This window comes from Aphelocoma coerulescens, chromosome 3 (genome assembly GCF_041296385.1).
Source record: "Aphelocoma coerulescens isolate FSJ_1873_10779 chromosome 3, UR_Acoe_1.0, whole genome shotgun sequence".
Classification (NCBI taxonomy): Eukaryota; Metazoa; Chordata; class Aves; order Passeriformes; family Corvidae; genus Aphelocoma; species Aphelocoma coerulescens.
Genome location: NC_091016.1, coordinates 59,213,258 through 59,240,147, shown reverse-complemented (window position 1 = coordinate 59,240,147; position 26,890 = coordinate 59,213,258). Strand labels below are relative to the sequence as shown.

At 42.6% G+C, this 26,890-nt stretch overlaps 1 protein-coding gene across 5 annotated transcripts in view; it reads left to right on the top strand.

Annotated features, from left to right (window-relative positions):
• The first annotated feature begins 13,750 nt into the window (after nucleotides 1-13,750).
• Nucleotides 13,751-26,890, top strand: part of UTRN (utrophin) — a 359,524-nt gene continuing 346,384 nt past the window's right edge. For 3 of the 5 annotated variants that reach the window (XM_069010451.1, XM_069010452.1, XM_069010449.1), the window contains exons 1-2: nucleotides 13,753-13,868; nucleotides 14,761-14,918. In XM_069010451.1, coding sequence (XP_068866552.1) covers nucleotides 14,840-14,918 — 79 coding nt within the window. In that variant the 5' untranslated portion in view covers nucleotides 13,753-13,868; nucleotides 14,761-14,839. Of the gene's footprint in view, nucleotides 13,869-14,458; nucleotides 14,546-14,760; nucleotides 14,919-26,890 lie in introns of those variants that run through there. The other 2 variants (XM_069010453.1, XM_069010450.1) reach the window with 2 other exon arrangements.

Sequence of the window (26,890 nt, the reverse complement as noted above, 5' to 3'; positions counted from 1 at the left end):
AGTTATTTTAACATACAGTAATGTGACTTGATAGTTTCCTCTGGGAACCTAACCAATGTTTTAGCTAAAACAACTGTATGAAGAATGCTGTTCTCATGGCTCAAACACTTGTAATGCTGTCCCACCCAAACTAACCTCAGCGTGAGGGTGACTTCTAATCCACGAATGAGATAAGCAATGGAACTATTTGTTACTGTCCCTCAGACCTGAAGGTATTTATTTCAACCAGGTTAGTGTTTAACTGTCTTTATTTTAGTGTTAACAAAAATAAAATCATGTAATTATAAGACACAGGTGTTTCAGTCTGTTGTACAAAAAAGGGCATTGCTGATTGGCTCTGAGAGGCTGCTGTAGAATTCTGTTGGTGAAATCAAATTAAATACAGGGTGTGAAAGGATACTTTTTCCCAAGTGAAGGAGATTGGCTTACATTAGGTGAAATGTTAATGGCAGTTTCACTAAAATGAAATCTTAGTGCTGCAGTTCTTTTTAGCTGCACTGTATTTTTTCACTAGAAACCATCCCAGGAATTCATCCTAGCTTGATAGGATAGTTTTTAAAAAGTATCAATTTTGTCACACATGTGCGTGGATCATAAAATTCCAAAGTATCCCAAGTTATTCCATCATGCTAATGCAGGATTTTTTTATTTGATGAGAATCTTTGGATAATTTCTTCCATTATGCTTTTTCACCTCATTTCCATACTGCTGCTGCTAGTGTTTTGTACCAGATGCTGTTCTGTCATTAAAGCAACTGCTTCATGATTCTTTTGTACCTGAAAACTTGTCTACTATGTGTATCATGTGACCCAATAAAATCTATTTCAAATCTTGCTCCTTTTCTATCATGAGACCATCCGAATTAAAAATATCTTTTATGCTCCATGCCCCAAATACTCCATTATTGTTTTAGCTTGAATACAGTCCTGTCCTTAGGTATGCCTGATGTGGTTGCTGGAGGTGTGTGACATGGATTCAGTGCTATCTTACTTATTTGATATTTCCACTTCTTGGGGAAGAGTGCATTTCTTCTCTGACGGAAAAGTTTATTTCCTCTGACTGCATTTATTTTTCTATGGAAAAATTTATTTCCTCTGAATGCATTTATTTTTCTATGGAAAATCTATAAAAGTAGGGTCTGATAATACTACGTTGAGTGGCTGGCCCCATTGCCTACATGTACATAAGCAGAGAGAGAGAAGGCCTGTGCCAGATGAAAGAAAGTATAGGTGTCTGCCTTCTCTGCCTAATTAGAGGGAGACCAGTACATGATAAGTAAGATAGATACGAGCTTGTTATCAGCTGATAGTCTTGCTGTTTCTCTCCCCTTGTATACAGCAGCAACTAGAGGGATGGAGGTAATGGCCCTTCCCCCTGGACCGTCCAGGTGTTTGACAGCTCTAGGTTGATATCTGAAGCTTCAGGTGGAATTTTGCTGCTTCAGGGACTTACAGGTGAATCATCAGTCCTGTACGTAACGCCTTCCTGGGTGGCTAAGTAGGACTAAATACCAATGTGTGTGTTACTAAATCCTTTTCCTAAGTCTGAAAACAATATGCTAAGATGAGTAGTTTGAGGTCACCACCAGTGTTGCCATCTGCTTTGGGCTCTCATTCTCATCATACTTCTGTGATGCAGTTTATGCTGGAGTAGATACATATATGCTGGTGGCCAGAAGGGGCAATGTGTTTACTTTCTCTGCCTTGGCATCACTCTCCCACTGTTTCCCTCAGTGCTGAAGCAGTCTGCTTTGGAGTCAGCTGAACAGCTGGAGGTGCAGATCTGGTAGGAACATGGCAGTGAGAAGGGAAAGTCTGCCCTCTGGCCCAGCCTTATCACAGAACTTCCTGGTTAGGTTCCCACTTGGCCCTGCAAGTTGTCTTGTCTTTGGCTCTACAAATCCAAAGTAATAGAGCTGTTTGGGAAAAAAGTAGATCATAAAGGCATGAAAGGCAAATATAATCTGAAGATAAAACATGCACAGTCAATGGAGCTGGGGCTGTGAAGTTGATTACCAGGGAAGATTAAATGAATCAGAAAGCAGACCCTTTTGAGGATGCATTGCAACATACATTCTTTGACAGAATTCTTCCCCTAGAGGCCCCTGGCAATCTGCAGACCTCCCTAGACTAAACCTAAGAGCCTTCCTGTAAATAAAGAAGGGACAGGCTCTGGAGGCAATCTGGATCTCTGTGAAAAGCCTCTTTGTTCCAATCTGTGAGGGCTGGAAAATTCTTAGGCAGCAGAATTATGGATGCCGATGGGAACAACTCCTCCAGCTGGTTTGGCTCTCTGATGGGAGAGTGAGTGGCTGGCTCTGCTGGTGGATCTGAGACCCCATCCCTGCAGCCGAGGGAGACTGGCAAACTTACTGGGGCATCTGGCAAATGTAAAACCTTATGTAGTGTTTGAGGCTTGCTCTCCCTGACTGCTTTCTGCCTCTCCTGGTGCAGAAAGGTGGATAGTTTCCAGCTGAAACAGTTGATGGAAAATTCCTGCTAAGGAAGAAAAAGTAGAGGCTTAACTCTGGTAAAGACTTTAGTGATGGGCTGGGGCCAAACCTAGGAAGACCAGGGCATGGGCTGGTGCCATCCCACTGTGCCTGTTGTCTTTGAGGGATGCAGGGGTGCTTCTGCTGCTGTTGGGATGGGGGATGGTGAGTCAGGGATCTGCACTGCCTTCTGTGGTTGTTCCTTTCTCTCTGCACCAGGTGAAGCTCATGAAAAAATCATAGCTCAGCACTGAAACCAAACTGGGCATGGCTCATGTTTGGAGAAGATGCCCTGTGAGGAGAATGCACAGAGCATTCAGAAGTGATCTGAATCACTTCACCACCCATGGAAATACTCTACAAATAAAGTTGTTTTATTTAGTTAAAAATTTCATGCTGGAATGATTAATCTTGAATGTGTATAGGGGACAGCACCCAGAAATTAGTATTACATTAATGATTAATGACAGATTTGGACAAATTTGAAAGTGTATCCTAAAGGTGAAAAGCCATCCTTGGATTAACAGAAATTCTGACCTGCCCTAGGACTTGTAGACTTCCTCAGGCATTGTTGAAAAGGTTTTGTGTTCCTTCATTTTTCACATTTTCACATTTGAATTTAGTAAAGTTTCCTTCCTGTTGCTAGTGTTCCTGTTCCTCTGTTTATTGGTTACTCTTCCTAAAAAAAAAAAATCTAGGTTTTGGCTTTTGAGGGAAAAGGATATGGAGTAGGGAAACAGAGGAAGGCCCTTTAGAAGATTTGTGGAATTTGATAATGTTACAAGTGGGGCTAATTGCTATTTTTAAAGTTGCTATTCAAGTGGTTTATTTCTGACAGAAATGGAGGAGTCCAAAGAAACCCTTACCTGCTTTTGTTCTAAGGTTCAGGACATTTCCCTGTTGTGTTTCTCCCTTAGGTGAGTATCTTCTGCAGGTGTCAGTGGAGGGTTTCATAACACACTGCTTGGTTTACTCTCTTGCCCTGAGATCTTGGTGCAGCTTTGCACTTTGCATCTTTATAAATAAATCATCAGCTTTCACAAATGAATCACCTATTGTTTGAGGTGGGCAGAGTATTTTAATGGCATCTAAATTAAGAACTGTGATTTTTAAATGTTTGGTATGTATTTTTGACCTGCTGTAGTTAGAATTTATGTCCAAGGAGGTATAAAGAAAAAAATAGGACAAAAAGCCTCGCTGAGCTGCAGCTGTAACAGAGACACACAGTCCTTGGTGTTATTAGTATTCATGACTCGTGGTGTAACCCTAGCATGGAGGAGTCACACTCTTTTGCACCTCAGGTCTGGGCATTGCTGAAACAAAGGAGTGAAATGGCCCAAAGCTTTTACTTGATGAGAAATAACAAATGGAGCTATGTAGTGGAGAACAGGGAAACAGCAAAATGTTAGGATGTGAAGAGGTGTTTGTGTGCCCAGAACTCACCTGGTTTTCTACTGTACCAAAGCCCAAAGTTTGGACATCTCAAAGCTGTTCCTGCTCCCTGCAGACCTTGCCACAAACAATCCTGGGGGCCGGGCAGTCTCACTTGCAGCACATCTGCCTTGATATTGGTCAGCGTGGTGGGCTGTAGGCATCTTGCGTACACACCTCAGAGCCTGCTGTAATACTCTTACGATATTTCAAGAGTTCTCTCTGTTGTTTTATGAACATCTAATTGAGGCTTTGCAGATCGTTTTTGGAAAATGCCCTTTTTGGCTCTTCTCTGAGCTCTTTGGACTCAGCACTACACTGAGAAGAATCCAGGGTTTTGCTTTGCTCTCTTTTTGGGAGTGGGACCTCCAGGAGCAGTCACGCACCTCATTCCATGCTCAAAATAGCAAAGTTCTTTCTGTGGAAAAGTAAACTTTTATGGCTCCTGAGGAAATAAATGCTACTGAATAGTGCTCTGTGGGCTTTAGTACCATACATATGACAGGGAGGACACACTTCAAAAAAAAAAAAAGGGCTTCAGAGATTAAGAACAAGCTGGTGAATGTAGCAGATGAAACAGGAGAAAAAGTATTTCTCCTGGCCTCTACCCACTTGTCTGAGGGCAGGTTGAGAGCTAGGACTGGCTGCATTGAGAGGGCAGAAACACACTGAGGTGCAGGACACAGGGGTGCCTGGGACTGCAGGGTCCCTGGCTCAAATGGGATGTCTATGTGCTCATTGAATCACACCCTGAGACACCAAGGAACATGTCTTGGGGAGTTAAGTACACACAAATGGTTTAAGCAAACAGCAGTGAAGGGAGGGGATGAAGGGTGAGCCTGCAGGGCTTTTTCCCAGGAACTGTGCTCTTCTATTTAGTAACTTGAGCAAAACTGTGCTGTGCACATTTGCATCGCGAGATGAAATATACTTGCTGAAACCAGTTTTGTACTGCACTCTGCTTCTTCACATCCCTTGTCAGGACTTTTTCTGGTTTGATGCTGACACAATATTGCTAGATGGTGATTGACACTTGAGGGTTAGTACAGATGATTTTATATTTCATAACAAATGTATCACAGGATTTGCTAAAATGAAGTCTCATTCCCAGCTAGCTTTCCCAATCATACAATTTTGTTTGCTGTTGTCTTTTTTTTCATGTTTGTGGCATCATATTCCAGACTAGATTTAAACTCTGAATGTGCCAGAACTTAGATACATTTGTATTTTAAATATACATTGGTCCTTTTAACAGAAGTTACACCATTTGTCAGATCATAGTCACAGAGTTTTAAAATATACCTTCATTCCTGGTTCCAGATATAAGCTGTATGGTTGAGAGACTTTGTTGCTCTGTGTTTATATTCTGTCAAGCTCAATGGCTCCTGATCCTGACAGAGTGAGCTGTTTGTTACTTCTGTGCTGGGAATAATACCTGTACCTGGTACAGGTCATCCTGTACCCACTAAATGTTTTTAAGATGAGTCCATAAGTGCTTGAAGTGTAAGAGCTTGGATATTATGTTACAATTATGTTCTAATGGCAGTGTATGGTAGACACTCTTAAGAAGACTCTTGCTCTCACATGGTTGGAAATTTCCCTGGAAATGCTAGTGAGGCTTTATTTTCTGAAATGCAAAGTCCACATATGATCTCTCTTGCAGCAAGGACAAACTCCAGCATTGCTCCCATTTCAAAGGTTTGGCCTCTGCAAGTAACCTCCAGTTAGATACATCAGTGATGTATTAAGGGGTTTTGTTGCTCCCTTATTTTCTTCTGACAGTAACTCCAAAAAAGGGGCTTTTTCAGAGCAGGAAAATTGTTTCAATCCTCTTTTCATTCAGTTTTGTGGTCTCTTTCTTCATTTCAGTGATTAAGGACTTGGCAGGGCTGGACTTCTTTTTTGGTTTGCACTATTGCTTTGGTTTGGAACATCCTAAAATAAATTACTTCCAAAAGTTTCCTCTTTGTCTGCTGTGATTTCAAAGCAATTTTGATGGCTAGTTCAGGGCTGCCTAATAGAAGAAAATGGAAGAATAATTACTGCCTGCAGAACTTGTAGCACAGTTATTTAAGTAGCTGCAAAATAATTTAAGGTATACACAAATATCTTGTTCCCTGAAGAACTGTGTGCTTTGAGCCAAACATTTTTCCTTGAACTAGGCACATGGTTCCAGTGGCAGCAGGCAGCAGGCACAGCCCCAGTGTGCCAGCAGTACTAGCAAGGGCACCATTGGCATTCCTGCCTGTCTGAGCTGCGAAGCTCACCCCCATCACTGCCCTGTGTGCTGGGTGTTGTGGCTCCCAATCAATTCTGGAAATCTTAGCCTTTCAAATCCTACCACTGAATAAAAAAAAAATAAAAAAAACATAGAGTACTCTTCCCTCTGGGAAACCCACAGCACTCACTAAGTTCAGACCTCACCCTTGGCCCTGGCTGTGCAAAGCAGACAGAGGGCTGCCCTAATGGAGCAGCAAAGATTTCCTTCTCATGTAGGGGAAATTTCACAGTAGACATTCCAGCCAGATGGTGGCATGTGGAGAAGGGAGGGCAGTGAAGTGGCTGATCTGTGTCCTACACCTCACTGGGGGCAGCCCCACTGCTGTCCAGTCCAGGAGGAACTTGGGAAAGGGATGAGAGGCTTCATCAACATGATTTAAACCATTCGCTGAAATTGCTTTGACAGAATCATGGGGTAAGTGACCTCATTCAGGCTGAGTTCCTGTAAAGTACGTGTGAAAATGCAAAGTGACCAAGAGAGAGTTTACCTAGGCAGTGTGGAGATCTGCAAGTGGGCTTTGTCAGGTGCCACAGCTTGCAGAGCATCTCCTGTTTTACAGGCATAGCCACAGAACACCAGGCACCAGAAAACAAACTCATAACTGAAGTCTCTGGTGGGTATAAAACTTCACTCGCATAATTTATCTTGTTGACTAAAAAGGGCTATTAATTTGCTCAGAATTAAATTAATTTCTATACACACCTGTAAATCTGACCTGTTCAGATCTAGTGTTATCACAGTGATTATATTTATTTTAGTTAAAAACCAAAATCCTTGTCATTTCAGGGAAAGAAAAAGCCACTTAACTGACTTTAAAAATCATTTAAGCTTTCAGCACATTAGCAAACCTACATGTTACGGGACTATGAGGCTGGGGGTTGTCTTAGAAGCCCATATAGGGTTAGTTAAGAGAGCGGCTTTCTAGAGGCTCTGAGGGCACCCTCGCAGTGGCAGATGTGAGGAATGAGACAACTCTTTGTAGAAATTAAAACAATTTATTAAAACAGAAAAAAATTGAAAAATTGCAAAAAAAAAACTAACAAAATATAAAAATTTGGGATCCAGATGGCTCGAGAGATATGCCCCAGGAGCGCAGGGATTCAGGAACTTTAGGCTTAAGACAGCTCTGAACCTCAGGTAGAGAAAAAAAATAAACTTGCAGTTTAGGCTGGTCAAAAAGAAATCTATTTCTAAAAAGCCCCTAGAAAGGGGTAGGCTTCTCCAGCACTGCCTTAGCAAGCTGGAGAGGAAGGGAAAATGAGACACGTGTCTTTCTTTTTCTCCCTGTTATAGCTTTTGCTCCGCCCACAGTCCGCCCACAGTCCACCCCCCTGGTTCAAGGCGGTTGGTGTTTTCCCCTTGACAGACCACCTCTGTCCACCAATGGCTCCTCCTGGTCAGAGGGGTGATATTAGTTGAGATAAGGGTCATGTGCTTATGGGGGGCTGGGCTGTTTGTTGCAACTGGGGTTTTTTAAAATCTGCCTTGAAACCAAGATACAAGTAAAACATAAAAATACATCCAACACATCTTAAAACACTTGTAAAGGTATACAGTAAACACAGGAAGACCAGAAAAACTTGATTAGTGTACTTGGACTGATGGATTGATTTTAACATTCAATTTAAAAATATTAAGCTCAAATTAATTAAAGCACTTAATATGCAAAGACCAAGCACAAATAGGGATTTCATGTATGACAGCAGATATGGTAAAACCTGGCCAAGCCTTCTCCTGGCCATAGGTTGTCCACCTGTGGTCAGAAAGCCAAATGTGCAAGAGTTTGCCAGGGCAGTGGGAGCGCTGCTACACATCTTCTGTAATGCAGTGGTCTTGCAGCCGGAGGGATCAATGCTGAAGCATTTCAAGCCTGGTATCTGTCTCAGTCCCTGTAACCATCTGTGTCCTTGTGTGACTCAGGGAGGCAAAAGCCACAGGATGTCAAGTCTAAGCTGCAGGGGAGTTTACTTGAATGGAAAGTGTTTAGTGGGTGGGAAAATGGGACATCCATAGCACAGGTTTTTGCTGGTGCCTTGGGTGTCCCAGGGGGTGCCATTATCCCACTAAAGACATTAATGAATTGTGTTTTCCAGCAGAGAGACGTGTTATTAACACTTAGGCAATTTTGTATGTAAAACCTTAAATTCTAATTGGGGAACATCTTAAGGGGTCAAGTACAAAACATCCACATTGATAATTTAACAGGAAACAGCAGAGAAAAGGTGACATACCTAATTGATCTAAAGTGAGGGAAATAAATGTAAAAAATACTAAGAATTTGTGAAAAATAGTTTTGTTTCATTTCCCCAGATTTGGTTTGTAGTCATTCCATATTGGGAGCACTCATGGAGTGCTAAGGAGCTACTAGTTAATTTCAATAAGAATAAACTGTGTCTTCTCCCACTGCTTACCTTTAAAGTAAAAAGACTTAAAAAGACATATCCTTTCCATTGCACACTGGTGACATCTTTCATTTTTTAAGTGTTTCCAAGTTGTCTTTGTCCAATTATCATATTATTTCACTCAATGTACTTGTGATGGAAGATGCTATTTTTTCCCTACTACAAAAAGTGAAACAAGTTACTAAAATGAAGCAAGTTACCCAAGTTTCTGTGTTGTGTTTACACAGGAATTCTGTTTCTTTGCCTAATCCCTAACTGATAAACTTGGTGAAAAAGTGTACATATTTTAAAATTGTAGAAGCATTAGGTATTTATGTGTCTAACCTATGAACAGACCTATGCCTATATTTGGCACAGGCTATTCAAATGGGAATGGAACAGCACTGAAAAAATAGCCATGAGTGAGAGAAATAAACAGAAATCAACTTGTGTTAGGAGTGACTTTTCACTAGAAACTCGCACCTGCCCTTGCAGGGGATTGCCTCACGGTGTTGGTCAAAGGTTCCTGTCTTGCACAGGCATCTCTCTTGTTGATGGTTTTCTTTTTTTAATCCTCTGCTGCAGTTAAGGGAGTTATGTTGGGAGGGTAAATTGATTAGTATAATTGTTCATTAATGCACTCTTATTTAATGTACTTTGAGAGGTTATATTCTTCAGAATGATGATAAATTATGGTAACTCCAATTAATGTCACTGCAGCTAAAGGGATGTAAGCATTTCTATTAATACGGGGCAGTTTTCTAGGGTTTTATAATGAAGCTATAAAAGATTGCTGAAACTTAAGGTACACATTTCCAGTATATTTTATGCACACAATATTCCCTTGAATCTGATTTAATCAATAGACATGCCAAATATAACAAGATATAAATAGAATGGAAAGAATCTACTGAAGATACAGATTCCAACTTGTAGAAATGGAAGTATATAAGGGGAATACACTGCTTTCTCTTTAGGTTAAAGCAGATGGACCTGTGGCAGTAAAGGTGACAGGCATTTTGCTCAAAGGGCGTCTGCACCCTGGGCTGGTGTCTTTATCAGGATTCCTGCTGCCCTCTGCCTCAGTCCCTTCTCTGCACCTGGTAGCTCCTGATGTATGGTTAACTTGGTGTAGCAGAACAGTGTTAAATTTCTTAAGCTTTGTTGGTATTCTTGGAGGAGCTAACAAGGAGCTTGCACACAAAGGCAGCTGACCTTGGAATAAAAATAAAAAATTTAATATTAAAATTAGATCCCATCCCAAAAAGTTAGAGGTAGAAAATGCTGTCCCGCCTTTAAAAGTTGTGCTGACTTTGAATATTTTAGTATGAGAGGCTTGAACAACAAAGATAACTCCAAAACTTTTAAATTACAGGAATTGAAAGGATGAGTAACCAGCTAACTGTGTTATCCTGATGTACTGAAGTTTTTCAGAGGTACTGCCAAAAGAATTGTAGATTAAACTGACCCAAGCTTTTAGAAAAACTTGGTCATTTTTCTCACCAGAAGAACATATGGAGACAGAATGTTTATTTAATAGTTTTTTTTAATATATATTTCTCCTTGGATTAAAGATAATGAAAATAGTAAGGTACTTGTGCTAGCTGGTTAGTGCAGTATGTCAGCACCAAAGCACCAAGGAGCTGTTAACTTGAATTCTGATGCAAGTTCTGCAGGAAAAAAAATGTCTGCTGAGTAACAGCCTGCCTGATCTGATAACTGAGACTGACAATATAATGGGCTATGCAGAAAGGGGCAATAAAGATGCTCTATTTACAAAGCAATCCATTTGGTATCTTCTGTCTTCCTGAATATGGAATGGTTTTCTAAAATCATGACAAAACATTGATGAATGGGCACATGCATTATTATAGCAGTCAATCTCAAGGTAATGAGATACACAAAATTCCTAGTTATATTGTAATCCTGTAAATTATGAGTGTATTCTAAAAACAGAAATGCTAAGAACAAAGAAAAGAGAAGGAGACAAGGTAAGATGAGCTCAGAGCCTCACAACAGCATTGTCTTCATGCACCAAGGAATAAAGTATTTATTTACTTTGGTCAAAGTTCAAGGGCCTTGCATCTTCTCAGCCCATTTCTTCACCGTTTCTTTTTCTGTATTCCCTTTGTCTTTCTTAACATCACCTAAGGGATTAATGGACTTTTCCTTTATTTTATTATTTTATTCTGCATATACAGAAAAGTAAGCTGTGCCACACAGTCCACATGATATTAATGGTCAGCAGGTATTTGTAGATGAATGTAGGTTTTAGAAATACAACTGGGTGGAGACTTTGTTGTTTGACTTTAAAATTGTGCTAGGCATCATTTTCTAATTCTGCCAATCACTGAAATGAAAAATTAGAGAGACCTAAAGCATGTACATGTACAGAATATTAAAGGTTAGGGTGTTTTCATTTTTTTTTTCCCCGATGGAGATGTGCCTAAAGACCCTATAAAAATTATATGTTATATATATATAATTGTATATATATAAATTATAGCCCTTGCTTGAGAAGCCTATAGTCTAAACAACTAGCTCAGAAAACTCAGACTTTGATCAACAGTAGAGTGAGTATGGCTCTGGAGAGAGGCATGTTTGAAACACACCAAGAAGAAATTCATTTGCTCCCTTGAAGTAGTGTGCAGTCTCGTTATTCTATTATCCTTCTGTTGGCACTTCGCAGTTCAAAGGAACATAATGATGCTACTTCTGTCTAAAACAGAAAAAAAAAAAAGGAAAAAAGATGAAACACTATCAGGTTAAACTGAAATGTGTCTCTTTCTGAGAAATAATTTGTAGGTGCTTTCAGAGCAAGATTATAAAAATTGGGACCTTGGACTTACACACAGAGATTTGAAATGGGATATACCAGCTCTCCCCTCCTGCTTATCAGCTTGACTGCAGCTTTTAGCAATCAAAGTTATTTCTACCTGATAGCTGTCCTGGGTAACCTCTGTGAAAGGAATAATCCCCTCAGTGCAGCCCACAAAGGAAAGGGCGCTTTTTTCCACTTAATGCTAAGTTCATTAGCATTTTTTCACTTAATGCTAATTAGGCAAGGTAATGCAGTGCTTTGGGATCCCTGTCCCTGAACTGCTGCTAGATACCCAGCAGTGGGAAGTGACAATCTCCATCTGTGCTGACTCTTGAGTGGACACTGGGTTACACAGGGTTTTATGTCTCTTGAACTGTATGAAAGCAGGTGGGTCTGGATTGTGGGTTTCCAGTATTTGGGTGTTTTTTCATTACTGGGCATTGAAAATCCAGCACACGGGGAATGCATGGGATGGGGCAGAGAAGCAAGAGCGGCAGGGAACAAGTGATGCTCCTCTAACCACAAACATTATGTTTGCAGTACGTGTTTTTCAGTGTAATGTAAATAAATATGCATAAGCCCAAACCATACCTTTCCAATAAATCCAGCCTACTGCTCAGCACTGCCTTACAGTTAGACACTGGTAAGTATCGATGTCCATGGTTTTATAGTGTTTGTCTTCCATGAGCTGCAATTCTCAATAGATTCACAACTCCAGTCATCAAAATTTTTTGACATATTATTATTATCCTTTTATAAGTAAGAACCATTAATGACTTCATGCAGTGGTTTGGATTAAGCAGATCAAGGATGAATTAAATAATTTGCACTGAATCACCAAGGAAATCTATGGAATGATCCAAACTAGGCATCTTAATTTTTAGGCTTCTTTGAAATGCAAAAATATAGCACACTCTCTGCAAGGCCTTCTTCTGCAATACAAAAACAAAAGACCCAGTCCCTGTTCCACAGGTACTGCACCAATCAAAGGCTGAGGAAAAAATGTTAAATGCTGCTAGAATTATGGTCATAATAATTTATAGTATAGTAGTTTTGTTTCTTTGAGGTATCTCGTTTATTCCTTGGGGGAAATAGTAAAGTAAGGGTAAATATCAAAGTTAGGTTAGGCTAACATGCACGTAGTCTTTGTTTACTCTTGCTATCTGTAGTGCCTAGTAAACCCATGAGCTGTCTACTGGTAAGAAAAAAAAGACTTTTGAAGACAAATCTGCCTCATTTCATATTGCTACCAATTTCTGTTCACCTGGAGGTACAGAATAAGTATGTTGCCAAGCTCCCTCCTTTCTGCTAGCTAATAAATTCTGCACCTCCCCTCCTGCAGACTGCTGGCCTCTCTTGTTTAGGTGGTGAAGTACTCGGTGTTGGGAGTTCATCTAACCTTGAAAACATTTTGGGCTGCATGGCCTGAGGCCTGGTGGGTAACACTGAGGAATTACTCAGTTACAGTTTCTCTCTGATACTGCTGAAACTTCAGACTAATGCTTATCGAGATAAATACAGCCACATGTTCTGCAGCCTCACTGTACAGGTGAGCATGGATTACTTGCCTGTGCAAACATGAGTAAATTCATTCCCGGATTGCAAATGTGGCAATAAATTAATTAGTGTCAGCTAAATGTTTTACTAGCATTTATGTCTGTTCATACATCAAAAATGATTGCAGACACCGAGCATCAGCACATTTTTATTGATCCGTAACTGTTCTTGCCCAGCCGAAAACTGGGAGTTGTCACTGTCAAGTGACCCCGTGAGATGAGGCACGGACACCTGGCCAAAGCAGGCGGGTTCCGGGAGAGTTGTTTCCGGCTGTTTGTAAATTTCCTAAGTACTTCTCAAATTTTGTCACACTTCCTGACTTTGGTGTTCATGGCAGGCCGCGGGGCGCTTCACCTCCGAAGTGCTGCGCGACAGCGCTCATTCGGGGAGGGAAAGGAGCAGAAGGAGAGGCGGGAGCGCACAGGTGCGGACGCGAAGGCCCGAGGGGAGGAGCGGCGCGGGACAACACTTCACCACCGCCACCTCGGGCGGGGCCCTGGGCGGAGCGGGGCCGCGCCGGCAGCCGCCCGCGGGCGCGGGGCGGGGGCGCGGCCAGCACTCGCTCCGCTCCGCCCCTCTCGTCCCCTCCCTCCGCGCCGGCCCGGCCCCTCCCGCCCCTCGCTCGGAGAAGGGGCCGCGGCCGGGGCGGCCCTCCCGCAACCGCGGAGCTGGCCCGGCCAACAAAGGGGGCGCCGGGGCAGAGGGAGGGGCCGCCGCAGGGCCGGACCGCGAGGGGCGGGGAAGAAGGGGGAGGAGAAGGGGGAGGACGGACGGCAGCGGCTCGCATAGAAAGTTGTGGGTCCGCCAGCGCAGCGCAGCGGGAGCCGCCGCCGGGGGACAGGGTGCGAGGAGGGGCTGGGCTGCACCGTGGGGCAGCGCGGCCGCCTTCGCCGCCGTGCTCGAGGGGTGAGTGGTGGCCGGGGAGAGTTGCTGTCGGCGGGTACTCCGGGAGCGGGGCAGCCCTGCGGGGAGGCGGTGGCACGGCGGCACTGGGAGGGCCTCGGCAGGGAAAGTTTGTCCCCAGCTCTGGTAGCGGCGGGGGCTCGGGGGGCAGTGCCCGCGGCGGGCGCACCTGCGGGCGGGACGGGGCGGCCACGGGGAGCCGGGGCGAGGAGCGGCTCCGCCGTGGGGGTGCCCGAGGACGGCGGCGCCGCTGCTGCGGCCGCGCACCCCGCGGGGAGGAGGTGCCGGCGCGCCCGGCCGGCTGCCGGGTCAAAATCCCCGCCGGGCGAGCGGGGGCGGCGGCCGCTCTGCCGGGGCGGCCGGGCGGGGGCGGGCGTGCCCGGGGCCTGCCCCGCGGAGCTCCGCTTCCCTCACCCGGGAGAGGGGCTGCGTGGCTTCTCCTACACGCGGCTGTCGCGCCCTGGGCCGGCCGGGGGAGCGCCCCTGCCTGTACTCCTTTGCTGCTGCCACACGCTCCAGAGCGGTGGGAGTGGAGCTCACTCGCTGTGCCACCTCCTCGAGCGGGGGTGTCCCGCTCGGGGCCAGCTAGGTGGCGGGTGGTGGCGGTGGTGTCGAGGCAAGGGCCGTGTCCTGCCCCTCCGGGGGTCACGGCTGGGTACGAGGTGCTCTGCTGCCCAAGGGTGAGTGAAGCTTGGCTTACGCGGCTGTACCTTCAGGGGCATCCCACTTGTAAAATGCCACCCCGCGGCAGGGGCACAGCGAGCGTCCTGTCGGCTGCCCCGCAACACGCGTGGGCATGGCCAGCAAGCCTCGATCCCTCCCTTCACACGCGGAGTCACACCTGGAGTAGCCCGTGGAATTACCGTGCTTTTCTGCTCCTGGTCCTGTGCTGTAGGTGCTGAGCCGTGGCCCTCCATGGGAGCCTTCTCCCGACGGATTTAGGCTCCGCCCGTGGCATACCGCAGCCCGCGAGCATGGCTCGTGTCTCCGAGCCGGAGGAAGGACCTGGCGGGGGACACAGCGAGTTCAGCGACATCATCAAGTCCAGATCAGGTAAACTGTCGAGGGGAGCAGTGTTTTCCCCTTTTCTCCTCTACTCATAGCTTCTGACATAAGCTCACATTTTTAAACAGTGCGTTTGTCCAGCTGTGTTTTTGGGCATATGTTGGTGGTACAGCGGGTGACTAAGGTTGTTCATGCAGCTCCCCTCCTGTTACTGAGTAATAGTAATTGTAGGTCTCTGGGTTTGTTTTGTTTTGGGTTTTTTTTTGTCAGTATTAGTCAAGTCTGTTTATTTGGGATCCACCTCCGGCATCATAATTACCTCTACTTTTATAAATAGCCATGTGCTTAAAGTGCTCTCATGCAACCTAGTGTTGGTAGCTTTTGTGTTTATTCTCGGACGCTGAAAATGGCAACTGTGGCTGCAACATTGTACCTCCTAAAAGTGCATCGCGGCAGTACTCACGCAGTAAATTAATGTGCTTCCTCCTTAATGTAAAACAGTTGTCTATGGCTACTCACTCAGGCATTTCCTTCAGCAAAACGTTCATGTAGCAGATCTGAAGGTTATTGGGAAAACATGGATTTTGTTTGGTTGCAGTGTGTTGTGGTCTCTTGAGGCTCTGAGGGATGCTGGGTTGGGTAATGAGGTACTGTCGCTTTAGCAGGGGGAGAACAGAGGTTTTGGAGGGACAGCTGTGAGTTGTTTAAACATTGGTAGAAATTCGTGCTCCATTCAGAGACTGGATGCTCGGTTCCTCAGCCCCACAGGCTTCCTTTTCTTTCTGACATGCAAAATGCTTCTGTTATCAAAAGATTTTCCTTTGATATCTAGCAAACCTAGCAGTGGGTTGTTTTTTTTATCTTTTAAATTTTCCACACACTAAAAACTGTAGGTCTTTAGTTGGTTGTGATTTGATATGTCAAGTTACATAGGATGCGGGTTTGATCTGGATCCCATTGGTGTTTGAATAGTTTGTTTCTTAGAGCTTCGCTTCCTGAGTCTTCCTCTTCTGGAAGAGCAGTTTATGAAAGATGCTTGTGGGTTTTTCATCTTGAATTCCGTAGTGTTGGTTTGTTTTCTGCTGTTACCCTGGAACCTCTGGACATAGCTTCGTTTATTGTAAGTGTATAGTCAGTGTCTTTAAGGGCTTTGGGTGTGGGGATAGGTTGCAGACAGTTTGTATGCATGTATGTATGCAAGTACTACAGTTTTATAGGATGTGTGAGGAAACATGGATGTATTGGAGGTTTTTCATGAATGAACAAATTGTACAGTAAGTTCTGTTGTTTTGGGTAGGGCACATGATTGTAAATTTCCTGTTACCACCACTTTAAATTTCATCTGTGTGAATGAGAAAATGCTGTAAATTCTAATACCAGGGTAAAAGACATGTGCACTAAATTAAAAGTAGTGAGTGATGACTGACCTTAAACAATTTTTTCTAAATATTATGCTGGTTTGGATCTGGATGGGTGATTTCTTCGAGTAAATTACTGTACTACTGTAGCTGAGATTTGAACCATTCACTACAAGTAAATCTGTGGGAGGGTTTTCCTAATGAAAGGAAAAATGAAAGTTTCCTGAAGCACAGGTGATAGCAAATTAAAGGCTAGCTGTCAGGACCTTAGGTATTTTGAAAAGAGAATGCCATTTTTGATACTAGGAAAGGAAAACAGAGGTTTTTTTGCTGGGAAGATTTCTCCAGCATGAAATGCTCTTCAGTCTAAATGACTTGAAATACAGTAGAAGTGTTATCTTATTAATATTTGGGGTAGCAAAGGCATCTGTATGGCTTTTGAGGCTCAAGAGATCAGAAAAAGAAAATCATTTGCTGTCACAGAAAATAGGCTGTTCCGTTTCTTGCTGCTCTGTAAGTTCTTAGCACCAGTGATGTGGGAAGTCTCTTAACACTTTGGTTAGGGAGCACATGCAAGTGTGCATTTAATATTTTCACTGAATAAATAAAAAACACACAGTAAGTGAAAAAGTCTAAGTGATTTAATATATGATCAAGTGATTTAATGTCATAATATTTTTTTAGTGTGTATTATTCCTATGCATTTTTAAATAAGCACACTGAAAACAGTTTACTCTATTCTTGTAAATAAAAGAAGATAGATGTGTAATGTCCTGTATAAAGATCACTTTCTCTGTGCTCTCCTAGGCAATTTTCTGTTTGTCTATTTCGGTGTTTGTCTTCGTCTCTTCTGAACAGATCACCAAGCTGTCAGGATATTGTGGTTATTTAAATACATTCATATTCTAAAAGTGATGTTTAAGATCTATCACTAAGTCTTTTTTGTTGTTTTTCTTGTAACAACTTGGAAGAAAATTATGATTTGAAATGCCAGAATATTTCTGGGTCAGGCCTTAACAAAGAGTGGTACTAGTAAAACTGTTTCTAAATATTTGGATACAAATGTAAACTTCAGTCTTTAGCAGCCTGTCAACTGAATGTATTGTCTTTTTTTTTGTAGTCATTGCTGCTTTAGTTATCTTTGTAAAACTGTGAAGTAGCTGGAAAGCCATAAAGGTGGCACTGTCAATACACACAGTGTGTTGGTTATTGAAAACCTGAGCTTTGATCTTAAGTCACTCTTACGAGACTATATTAAGACACACAGAGTTTTACACCTGCTCAGGGCTGTGTGGGGCCCATCTATGCTTGTTTTTATTAGCAGAACAAGCAGTGTAATTTTTCCTTAGTCTTGTAATTGGAAAGCTACCAGTGTAAGGATGTAGAACTGCAGAAAATCATAATTTCTCTATAGAGCAGTCAAAATCAATAACAGGATTTCTATTTGTCGCTTTTACCAAAAACAGAATTGTGTGTCACAGGATTTCACAAATAGGAAAAAGTAATTTTGCAAGTATCTCATTTGTTCTTTGGAGAGTTCAAACTGAGAGGATAAAGGATAAAACACTTTGAATGGGCATCTCTGCGTGTTATTGATTATATCGGAAACACCTTTTCCTTTAGTGGTCAGCAAAAAAACTTTAAATGAATGTGCTTTAATATCTTATAAGTGATAAGTGCTTGATTTTTCCTGAGCAGAGATTTTTCCATGCCCTTAATATCAAATCTGTGACTTGTGATGGAAAAAAAAAAAGGCTTTTTTATGTTGTCCAATTGGCATTTATTATTTTCTGCTTTGGATATTGCTCCTCTTTGATTAAGTAGTTTGTTATCATTGATCTACATGTAGCTACAAGTTATCTTTGAAGATACGTCTTCTGCCCTTGGAATAGCATTTGATGATTACCAAAGCTGCCTATAAAATAACTTATAGCTATTGTATTTATAAACGAAGCTGCTTTTTGTTCTCAGAAAGACCAACAATCTGTTTGCCTCCCTCCTTTCTGCACCAGTGGTGGACGCTGATGGCTGAGTGTTGTTTACTGGGTAGGATATTTGTTCCTGGATGGTTATGCTAGGTTTATATATTTATGATTGGTATTATTTAGCATTATTAGCCCATGCTATTCCTGCGTCTGTATAATGGCTTTCTATGGAAAAGCAGTTCTCCTTTTTTTTTTTACTTACCTGTAGTATGAAGTAATGTATGTGGAGCTGATTTATATCTTTGAGAGGCATCTTGTGCAGATAGGTGAGGTTTTCTCATTGCAATAGCTTTCGGGAAGCAATGCTGTGGGATGATTGCCTTACAGTGGTGAAAACAGTGCTGTCATCATGGGCTTGTAAAACAGATGAGTCTTTGCTATGATTAATTATGGAAAAAAGACAAACTCACTTAAAATCTGTCATGGTAGCTTGGAATGGTAATACATAATTAAACAGTAAGATGTGGCAGGAAAAACATTTTTAGAAGATTGCACCTCTGGTGCATTTTAAGATATGAGCTCTCTCTAAATTGAGAGTAACTTAATTCTCCTCAAATATATTTGACTAAAAGACTGGTTTGAGAAATTGTAACTTAGTTTTGGACTTTTGGGGCAAGGCTTATTCTGAGAACTGCTACTGGTGTTTGTCTGTCCCCTGCCCCCTGAAGCTACACTTACTTGGCAAACCCCTTGCACCTGGGGAGCTCCTGGGATCTCCCTACCCCATGATACCACGTTACCTTTGGAACCAGTTCCTTTTGTTGTGTCTCTCGCTGCCAGATAACTACAGGCCAAGTCTGCTGCTTCTCCTTTTCCATTTTGACTCTATTGGTGTGAAACTGTCAGGAGTCATCACAGTTGCAGGTGGACCCTTAGGATTCTGTCAAGTGGATGCAGAGTTGGTGTAGCCATATTTGCACTGTGTGAACTCTTCAGGGACGTTTGTGCAGGGTGTGTGCGGACAGGGTGTTAAAGATGAGTGACAAACTTGCTCTCCTTGTTTCTAGCCACTGAAATGACTTTTTAAAGACTAAGCTTTTGGGTTGCTGTAGCCTGGCTCCTTTCTGTCAACTGTATCATTTCCTTTTCTTGGGCTGTCTGGTGGGGACAGATTGGATGCTGCAATGAAGACAGTTCTAGGGTATTGCCTAGCATTTATGAAATGACAGATATAGAAGCAGCAGGCTGGTTTCTTCTAGCATCTTGATTGGTAGGTGAAGAAATAAACATATGCTGCTCCGTGTGTTTGAAGCACGACTCTGCCTTGGAATAGAAATTGAGGCTCCTCAGGGAGGGGAAAAAAAACAACCCAAAACCCAAACCATAAAAGCAGCCTATTGATTTGCACGTGCTCTGCCAGGAAAGGAGGCTGTAACCCTAAGCAAGAGCTGCTATGTGAGGCACTGTGTGTTGTGCGTTAAGTGTTTATAAAGAGGTCTAAAAGCTGGTGTGGGGAGAGGCTGCTGCTCTGGGAGCCCCCCATCGATGAGGATCCTGTGGAGGAGGGGTGCCTAGGCAGACCAGGGGCAATGAGGAGTTTCTTTCTACACCTTCCCCAGCACCCTATGAAACTCCATCCCCCCTTCTTCCCCCACGTCTGGGGAAAGAAGGAAGACTCTCATACAGTAGCATGAAAATATCACGTGCAAAGAAATTTTTAAAGTTCACAGCATTGGGCAGCTTAGAAAAGAATTAGCTGGGCTGTGTTACCACCTCCCAGTAACTGCTCCTAATTTTGATTTTCCCCTAGACTGTTTCTCTTAGCAGAATCACTTGTCCATGGTGTGTCTTGGGGTTGACTCTTGTGAGCAACAAAGAGTAGGGAAATATTGTTATTAAAATCTTTTGAATACAAGTAAGGAATAGGTACATCAGTGTAGGTGTGGAAGGGGAGGAGCACGTGGGCTTGAGCTGAACTGATGTTGTTTCAGGACAGTGTAGATATCCTAGCTGCCAAGTAGCAGTGTGGATTGGTGTGCTCAGAGCCTGCATGATCTGCTTTTCAAGTGTTGCACAGTATCCCTCCTTCAAAGGAAATTTCACAATTAGAAAAGCACACCTGATTCCACCTATCTTGGGAACTGAGGCACTGCTAGCACGAAGTTATGGAGAACTGCATTTATTTGGATGCCTTAATAAGTCTGAAGAATGAATATCAGGGTTTAAACATTGTGAGGTGGGAGGGAGGAGTTTAATTGTCTGACTCCTTATTGTGTTGATGAAAGAATAAGTTATAGTGTCCTGTACCTTGTCAGAAGTCTGTTTTATGTCTTTCTCCCCTCCCCCAGTGTGTTCTGGGGATGCAGCTGAGCTGTAATTTCAGAAAGTGACAGTATATTCTCAGAAGAAAGCTGGGAGTTTTAAAGGTAGCAACAAAAATGACAGCCTAAGGAAACAGAACAGCCCATTGGAATCTGTGGGTTTTACAGAAGCAATGGTAGGGCTCTGTTGCAAGCTTTAGTTTTGGGACTGTGGCAAAGAACTACTGATTTGTAAATCTACCAGCTGCGAAGTCAGTGAAACATCTGCCATTGAGAAGGAGGAGTCAAACTGCCATTTGTTTATTTATTAGGATATGATGTCTCTGAGCCTTTTCTTTGAAAAGACATCTACCTCATACCTTGGAGAGAATAAAAAGAGAAACTTTGATTGTTGGGCCTGAGTTGGGCTCAGCCCTGAGTGAAGCCCTTCCAAAAAAAAAGAAAGAAAAGAAATGAACTGAAATAAAACACTTGCAGTTATATTTTGTTGTCACTTATCTGTGAGACCAGCAGGTAGGAGCTGGTACAGAGTCACTGCTCCTGACTCTAGGTGCATATCCAAGCAGTTGAGAGAGACTGACATGGCTGTAGATGGTGCTTGCAGAGGCTGGGCCTGGACTGGGAGCTTGTCAGTGGGGAGGCTGCTGGAAGATGATCAGCTCTAACAGAGGGTGTGGGCAGTTCCAGTTCCTTCAGCCAAAGGCGGGGTTAAGTTTGGGTGTGTTTTGGGCTGCATCTTTCCTCTGGTGGTCTGACCAGCTCTGGATGAGAGCTGCAGTCGTGCAGAGGAGACTGGTTATCAGTAGGGACATCTACACATCTGCAACTGTGGCAGTGAACTTGTGAAGGTTTCTTATGCTCAAAAATATGTGCACTCTTTAATAAATTGTGTTTTTAGGTATTCTTTAATCTGTTGAGTGCATGGGACAGATGCATTATTAAACATGTTGAGATGCCAGAGAGGAATAACTTGAGAGTTATGTATCTTAATCGTAGTTCCTCTTGTAAGGAGGCAGCTCCTGTGCTGGGGAAGCATTCTCTAGCAGCCTAGCATCTTTTCAGGTGTGTGGGACTTCTGCTGGATATGGAAGAAGTGGTGAAGAGCTGTTGAACCTGTATCTGGTAGGAGATGATGGCTGTGTGTTTCAGTAAAAAACCAACTTCTATCTCAAAAACATGGGATGCATGGTGGTGGGAAAGGATCTGGCTACATGACAGAGATTAGATATTATATGTGTTCCTAAGGTTGTTTTGAGGATCGGTATAGGGAATGTACAGCAGTACTTTCCAGCCATAAATTGATAATGAAGATCTTTTCTGGGCTTCAACATCTTTTCTCCTCAGCTTATTACAAAGCAGGAGGACCCACCATCCAAAAACTGAAAGATGTTGTAACGGAATTAGACAAACATATGAGGACACTCAGTGGAATTCAGCTGTGGAGAAACATGCAATTAAGCCATGAAAGAACATGCTTTGATGGGTCTATGTAATTCATTCCACAAATAACTTTAGTTAGTTCCCATGTACTCTGCTTTTATTTCCTCACATTGTAATATGATTTTTTGCTCCCCCCTCCTCATTTAGATCATGGCAGAGGACCAAAGGTGGAATATGCTCCTAAAATGTTATGTTACAAATTATTGATCAGAGAAAAAGTGGTATGATGGGTAAGTTCTGAAATGTTTTGCTAGCTATTTTTGTTCTTAATTTACCACACTATCCTGGATGAGCAAAGAGCAGCAGTCTGTGCATGAATAACAAATGGGGATTTATTTGAACATTTTATGGGAGCACACTGGGAATAGAGCAAAGTCTTTTGGTTTCTGTGTTGTTTTACTAGTTATATTATAAAATATGATTGTATTAACAGAAGAGAATAAATAAAGTAGTATTTAAATGCCAACAGACCAAAGCCTTTCTATTGCTTCTTTCCAGGCTTTTACTTCTGTTATAGCTTTATAATGAACAACAGCTATGGTCAGCATAAATAATTTCCAGAGAGAGTTCATCACCCTTATTTTCCTGCTTTCTACATGTACATCTTGTTCTTGGATGAGACTTCTTGTGGAAATTCACGGGAACATATTCTGTTAGCACCGTGCATCTTTCAGCTTCCACAGTCTTTTGTCAAGAAAGTCTGGTGGTGTTCTTCTGAATATTGTTTTGCTCTCTGGAATAGTGATGTGTAATTACTCTGCTCTGAGTCTTGTCCTCTATGCTCAGGAATTCTTCTCTTCGACTTGGCTGTTGTGCCAAATTTAGAGCTTGTTGGTTTGATTTACTGAGCTTGAAAACAAAATAATTTTCTTATTTAGCATACTTTTCATTAAGAATAGAGTTTATTAAGTTTAATCAGAGTTATTAAAGGTCACAATGCAGATGTGAAGTATTCACTCTGGTCTTCGTACTCAAAAAAATACATTTATACAGTTTATAATCTATGTGGAGGAGTACTCTGTCTGACAGTGTCACTTGCACAGTGCCAGGTACTTGCTGGTGAGGATGCTGTGTTTCACTGGCACACTGAGATTGGGAGCTTTGAGCTAATTCAGGACAAAAGGACATTTTTAAAGAAACACCCACCCCCACCCCTGCCAACCACTTTCTGGTTTCACCAGACATTTGATAGTTTATTAAAGTTGTGAAACATACTTTTGGAAGATTACATTGTAATCTTGATAGGACAAGTTAAATGCTGCCAATTGTATTAATGTGGAAGTGATTTTATACTTATGTGCACAATCAGCATGTTCAAAATGGAAAAGGAGAAAGAGAAGGGAAGAGTTCAAATGGAGCTATTGTCAGAAATCATACCGTTCTGTGTTGGGCTTATTTCTATTTTGAAGGCTGTTGAAACCCAGTTCAAGTTTGTTATTTGCCCTTTGAATGTTAACTGAGAGTTCCTTGGTTACAGGAGAATCAGAGCTGAAAGAAAGGAGATTGTAAAACACTAAAATTATGAATAGCAGAGTTCTTTCAGAGTCCGTAGATGTCAGGCTCCTAACCTGATGTTCTGCACTGCTGCCTCTGCAGATCCCTGTTGCTCTCTTCTTTCCCCTCCCTGGTGAAAGAAATGTAGAGGTATACAGGACAAGCTTTTGTGAGTATACTCTAGTGCTAGCAAGAAGCTTCCAGTGCCCAGATGCATCATACCACTGCTTGGAAAATTTGCTTCCATGTATATACTTATTTTAAAAAAAACCCAATCAACTAGATCAATCAAGACTTAGAGAGCTGTTGATATGCAGGGATGGAGTGACTGCTGCATCAGCCAGTGGTGTCTGTTACTTCTCAGTCCTCCTGCAGAGCCTCTCCTTGAATGACACCTCTGCAGAGTTTGGACAAATGCCTTTTTATGCCAAAAGGATCAATGCACTGTCTTCATCTTTCTTACACATCCGTGTATGCATGGCAGGAGGAAGCATGAGAACCTGCTGTGAAATCTCAGGACTGAATTCTTAGGGTCTTTATGTAGATACTCCGCTGGACAGAAGTGAGGCATGGACCTGAGAAACCAGCTTTTAGATTTTTTTTTTTTTTTTTTAATGTAAAGCAGCTGTTTAGAAACGTTTTCATTTAGGCTGTAATGAAATAAGTGGTTCCTAAAACTTGGGAGACTTGAAGTTAATGAATTCCATGTAAACTGTGTTTTGTTGTTCATATTTGTTTTAAGAGGGGAAATAATTTCCATACTAGATCATGAAGGTTTTCTTTCCAAATCTTTGAGCTAAGAATTTCCTGACTTTGAGACCTTCGATACCTGTAATCCGCTGAAGTGGGTTTTCTGTCACTACATGGTAAATAGCTTCCCCTTCTCAGCAGACAGTGTTAAATATTTCATCATTGGTAAAAGATAGTAGTTACTTTGCTTACATAATGACTAACAGTATTGGGTGTGTTCATCTCCTTGAAGAAAGAACAGACAGAATGTACCTTTTCTGACTTTGAAAAACAAACAGACTAAGCCTAATCGAAAACTCCCAAACTCTCTGGTTTACAAGATCAGTTATTTTTAAGCAAGGTGCACAACAGGGTTGTGGTGTGACAGCTCTTTGTGTGTTGTAGAGTACCATTTCTAAAAAAAGGAAGTGTGTTCACTCAATCATTTTTGCTTCCCTTGGGTAAGGGTGTGTGCACTAGGATGAAAGAACAATACCTGGCCTTGCATAATGGATTGCTTTTGGAGGGTGATCAACCCTTGCTAGTTTGAGACTCATTCTCCCTCTTGGAGAAACAGTGAAATTAATTCTGGGAGTGCAGTGGTGAAGGTAGGATCCTATGGTCAGGCATGTCTGAGGCATCAAGTGGGATGGTGTCTTGGTGGTAACGTGCCTTTTTCGTGTGTCACACTGTATAAATGACAGTCCCCAAAATAAATGGAACAAACTGGAAAAGTGTGTACTGGACTGAAGCAAACTCTGTGCTCATCTATCTCCTGTTAGCACTAGTGATGTACTATCAGTTGCAAGACTGGGATATTTTACTTCTCAAATTGAGGCTATGTTTTATAAAGATAAAATATAGTAGCCTGCTCTCTGCCAGAGTGTATAAACTTGCCTCGATGTATATAGCTGGTTTGGCTGGCAGAATCTAGGCTTGAAAGAAGATGCTTTGGAGCATTTAACTGGATTTAAAATGTGGTATCTTGAGTCTGATGAGATGCCTGTATTAGAAAGGTTCTGTTGCACATACAAGCCAGGGATACATGTAAAATATGAACATAGAATGCAACATAGAATGGCCAGCCACGGTAATTTACAGCCGGGGTGACTCTGTGCTTGCTGGAGGCATTCATTTATTATTATTTGTCTTGTCTCAGGGGATGACTTGTGACTGGCTGAATAATATTTAAAAATAGATGTCCTGTTCAATTCCAAGTATAAGGATAATAATTTTTGAACATAATATGCAGTTAAAAATAATTATCTAAAATAAACTAAAAAGCCCTAAGCCTTTATTTCTGAAAAACATTCTTGTGTTCTTCCCAGAAGTTGCTCTTTTTTATGTGTGTGCGCATGTACGCATACTCTGTTACTTCTTCTGCCTTGTTCAACTTCATGGGTTTTCTTCCAGTTGAAGGAAGACTGCAGTGATTGATTCAGTGTATGTTGCAGAGTGTATTGGGAAAGAGCAAAAGAAAAAGAGCTGGAGATATCTTCCCCCCCCAGCCCCCCTGCTGTCATCATGGTATGAGGGAAGGGTAAAGGGATGAATGTGGCAGTGCTGGTTCCCACTGCCCTGGGACATGTCCTGATCTGTGGCAGGGCTGTGTGCTGACACCCGAGGCCCCCTGTGCTTCTGTTTTTCAGGCAGCATCTCCTCTGTGCTGTGAACAGAAGGCAATTAGAGACAGTCTGAAAATCTAGTGAAACAGGTGGAAAATGTCATACTTTTTTTTGCTGCTGGACTCTGTTGCCTCCTTGGCTTCACCTTCCTGTCCTGGCAGGTATTTGCAGGGAAAAAAAGGAATCCTCAAGGATTTAGCTGCTGCTTTAGATCATCTTCACAGAAGATAACTCAGTGAAGTCAGGATTGTTTACAGAGGTACGTCTGTGAATATTTGTACAGTGAAGACTTGGTGGAAGATGAACTGACGGCAGTAATTACCAAGGAGACTTGAGGGCCTGGTGTTCCCAGAGCAGCTGGGCGGGGAAAGAGCCCTTCGCTAGGATAGTGGAACTGCAAAGGGCCGAGGTGTTTTAAGGCATCTTCCCCAAAGGTTATTGGAGCAGTTGTTTGTCACCATGGCGGAGCCATGTGCCGGGATGCTGGCACAGACTGACTGCGTGGTTCTTGGCACCTGCCTGCTGTGCAAGCACCTGGTTCCCATCCTGGCCCCTGGCCATTGAGCACTGTGAAAAATGCACATCAAAAGGGGTCACCTTTTCCAAAAAGTGGCTGGGGGCATATTTGGAGTGGTACCTGTCTTTCCTGCAACTGCTTCCTAATTAGAGCCCCCATGCCAGTTTGTCACTGCTGACAAGTTTCTGTCACTGTTCAAGTTTTCAAAGGGTTCACTGACCATTCCACTGAGCACCTGACTGCAGTGTAGAATGAGATGGGGCCCATTCCTGGTGTATTGTACAGAGAGAAGATGTACCAGGAAGGAAGAGACTGAGGGGCCAGAGAGCATTGAGGGCATTTTGTAATTAATTAAGGAAGTCCCAAAACCTTCTAGGCCAGAAGGTTTTTGTGTTTGTATGTGTTTCTGCACTGGAGAGGTACTGCTCAATGGTCATGTTCAAAGCTGTAGGCCAAAAAGAGGAATTTAATGGTGGACCTGGCAGTGCTAGTTTAGTGGTTGGACAGTCTGATATTAGAGGTCTCTTCCAACATAAATGATTCTATAATTATGGAAAAGTTGATGCTGAAAGATGCTGGTCTAAGTGGAAGAGAGGCTTGCAGTACATCTT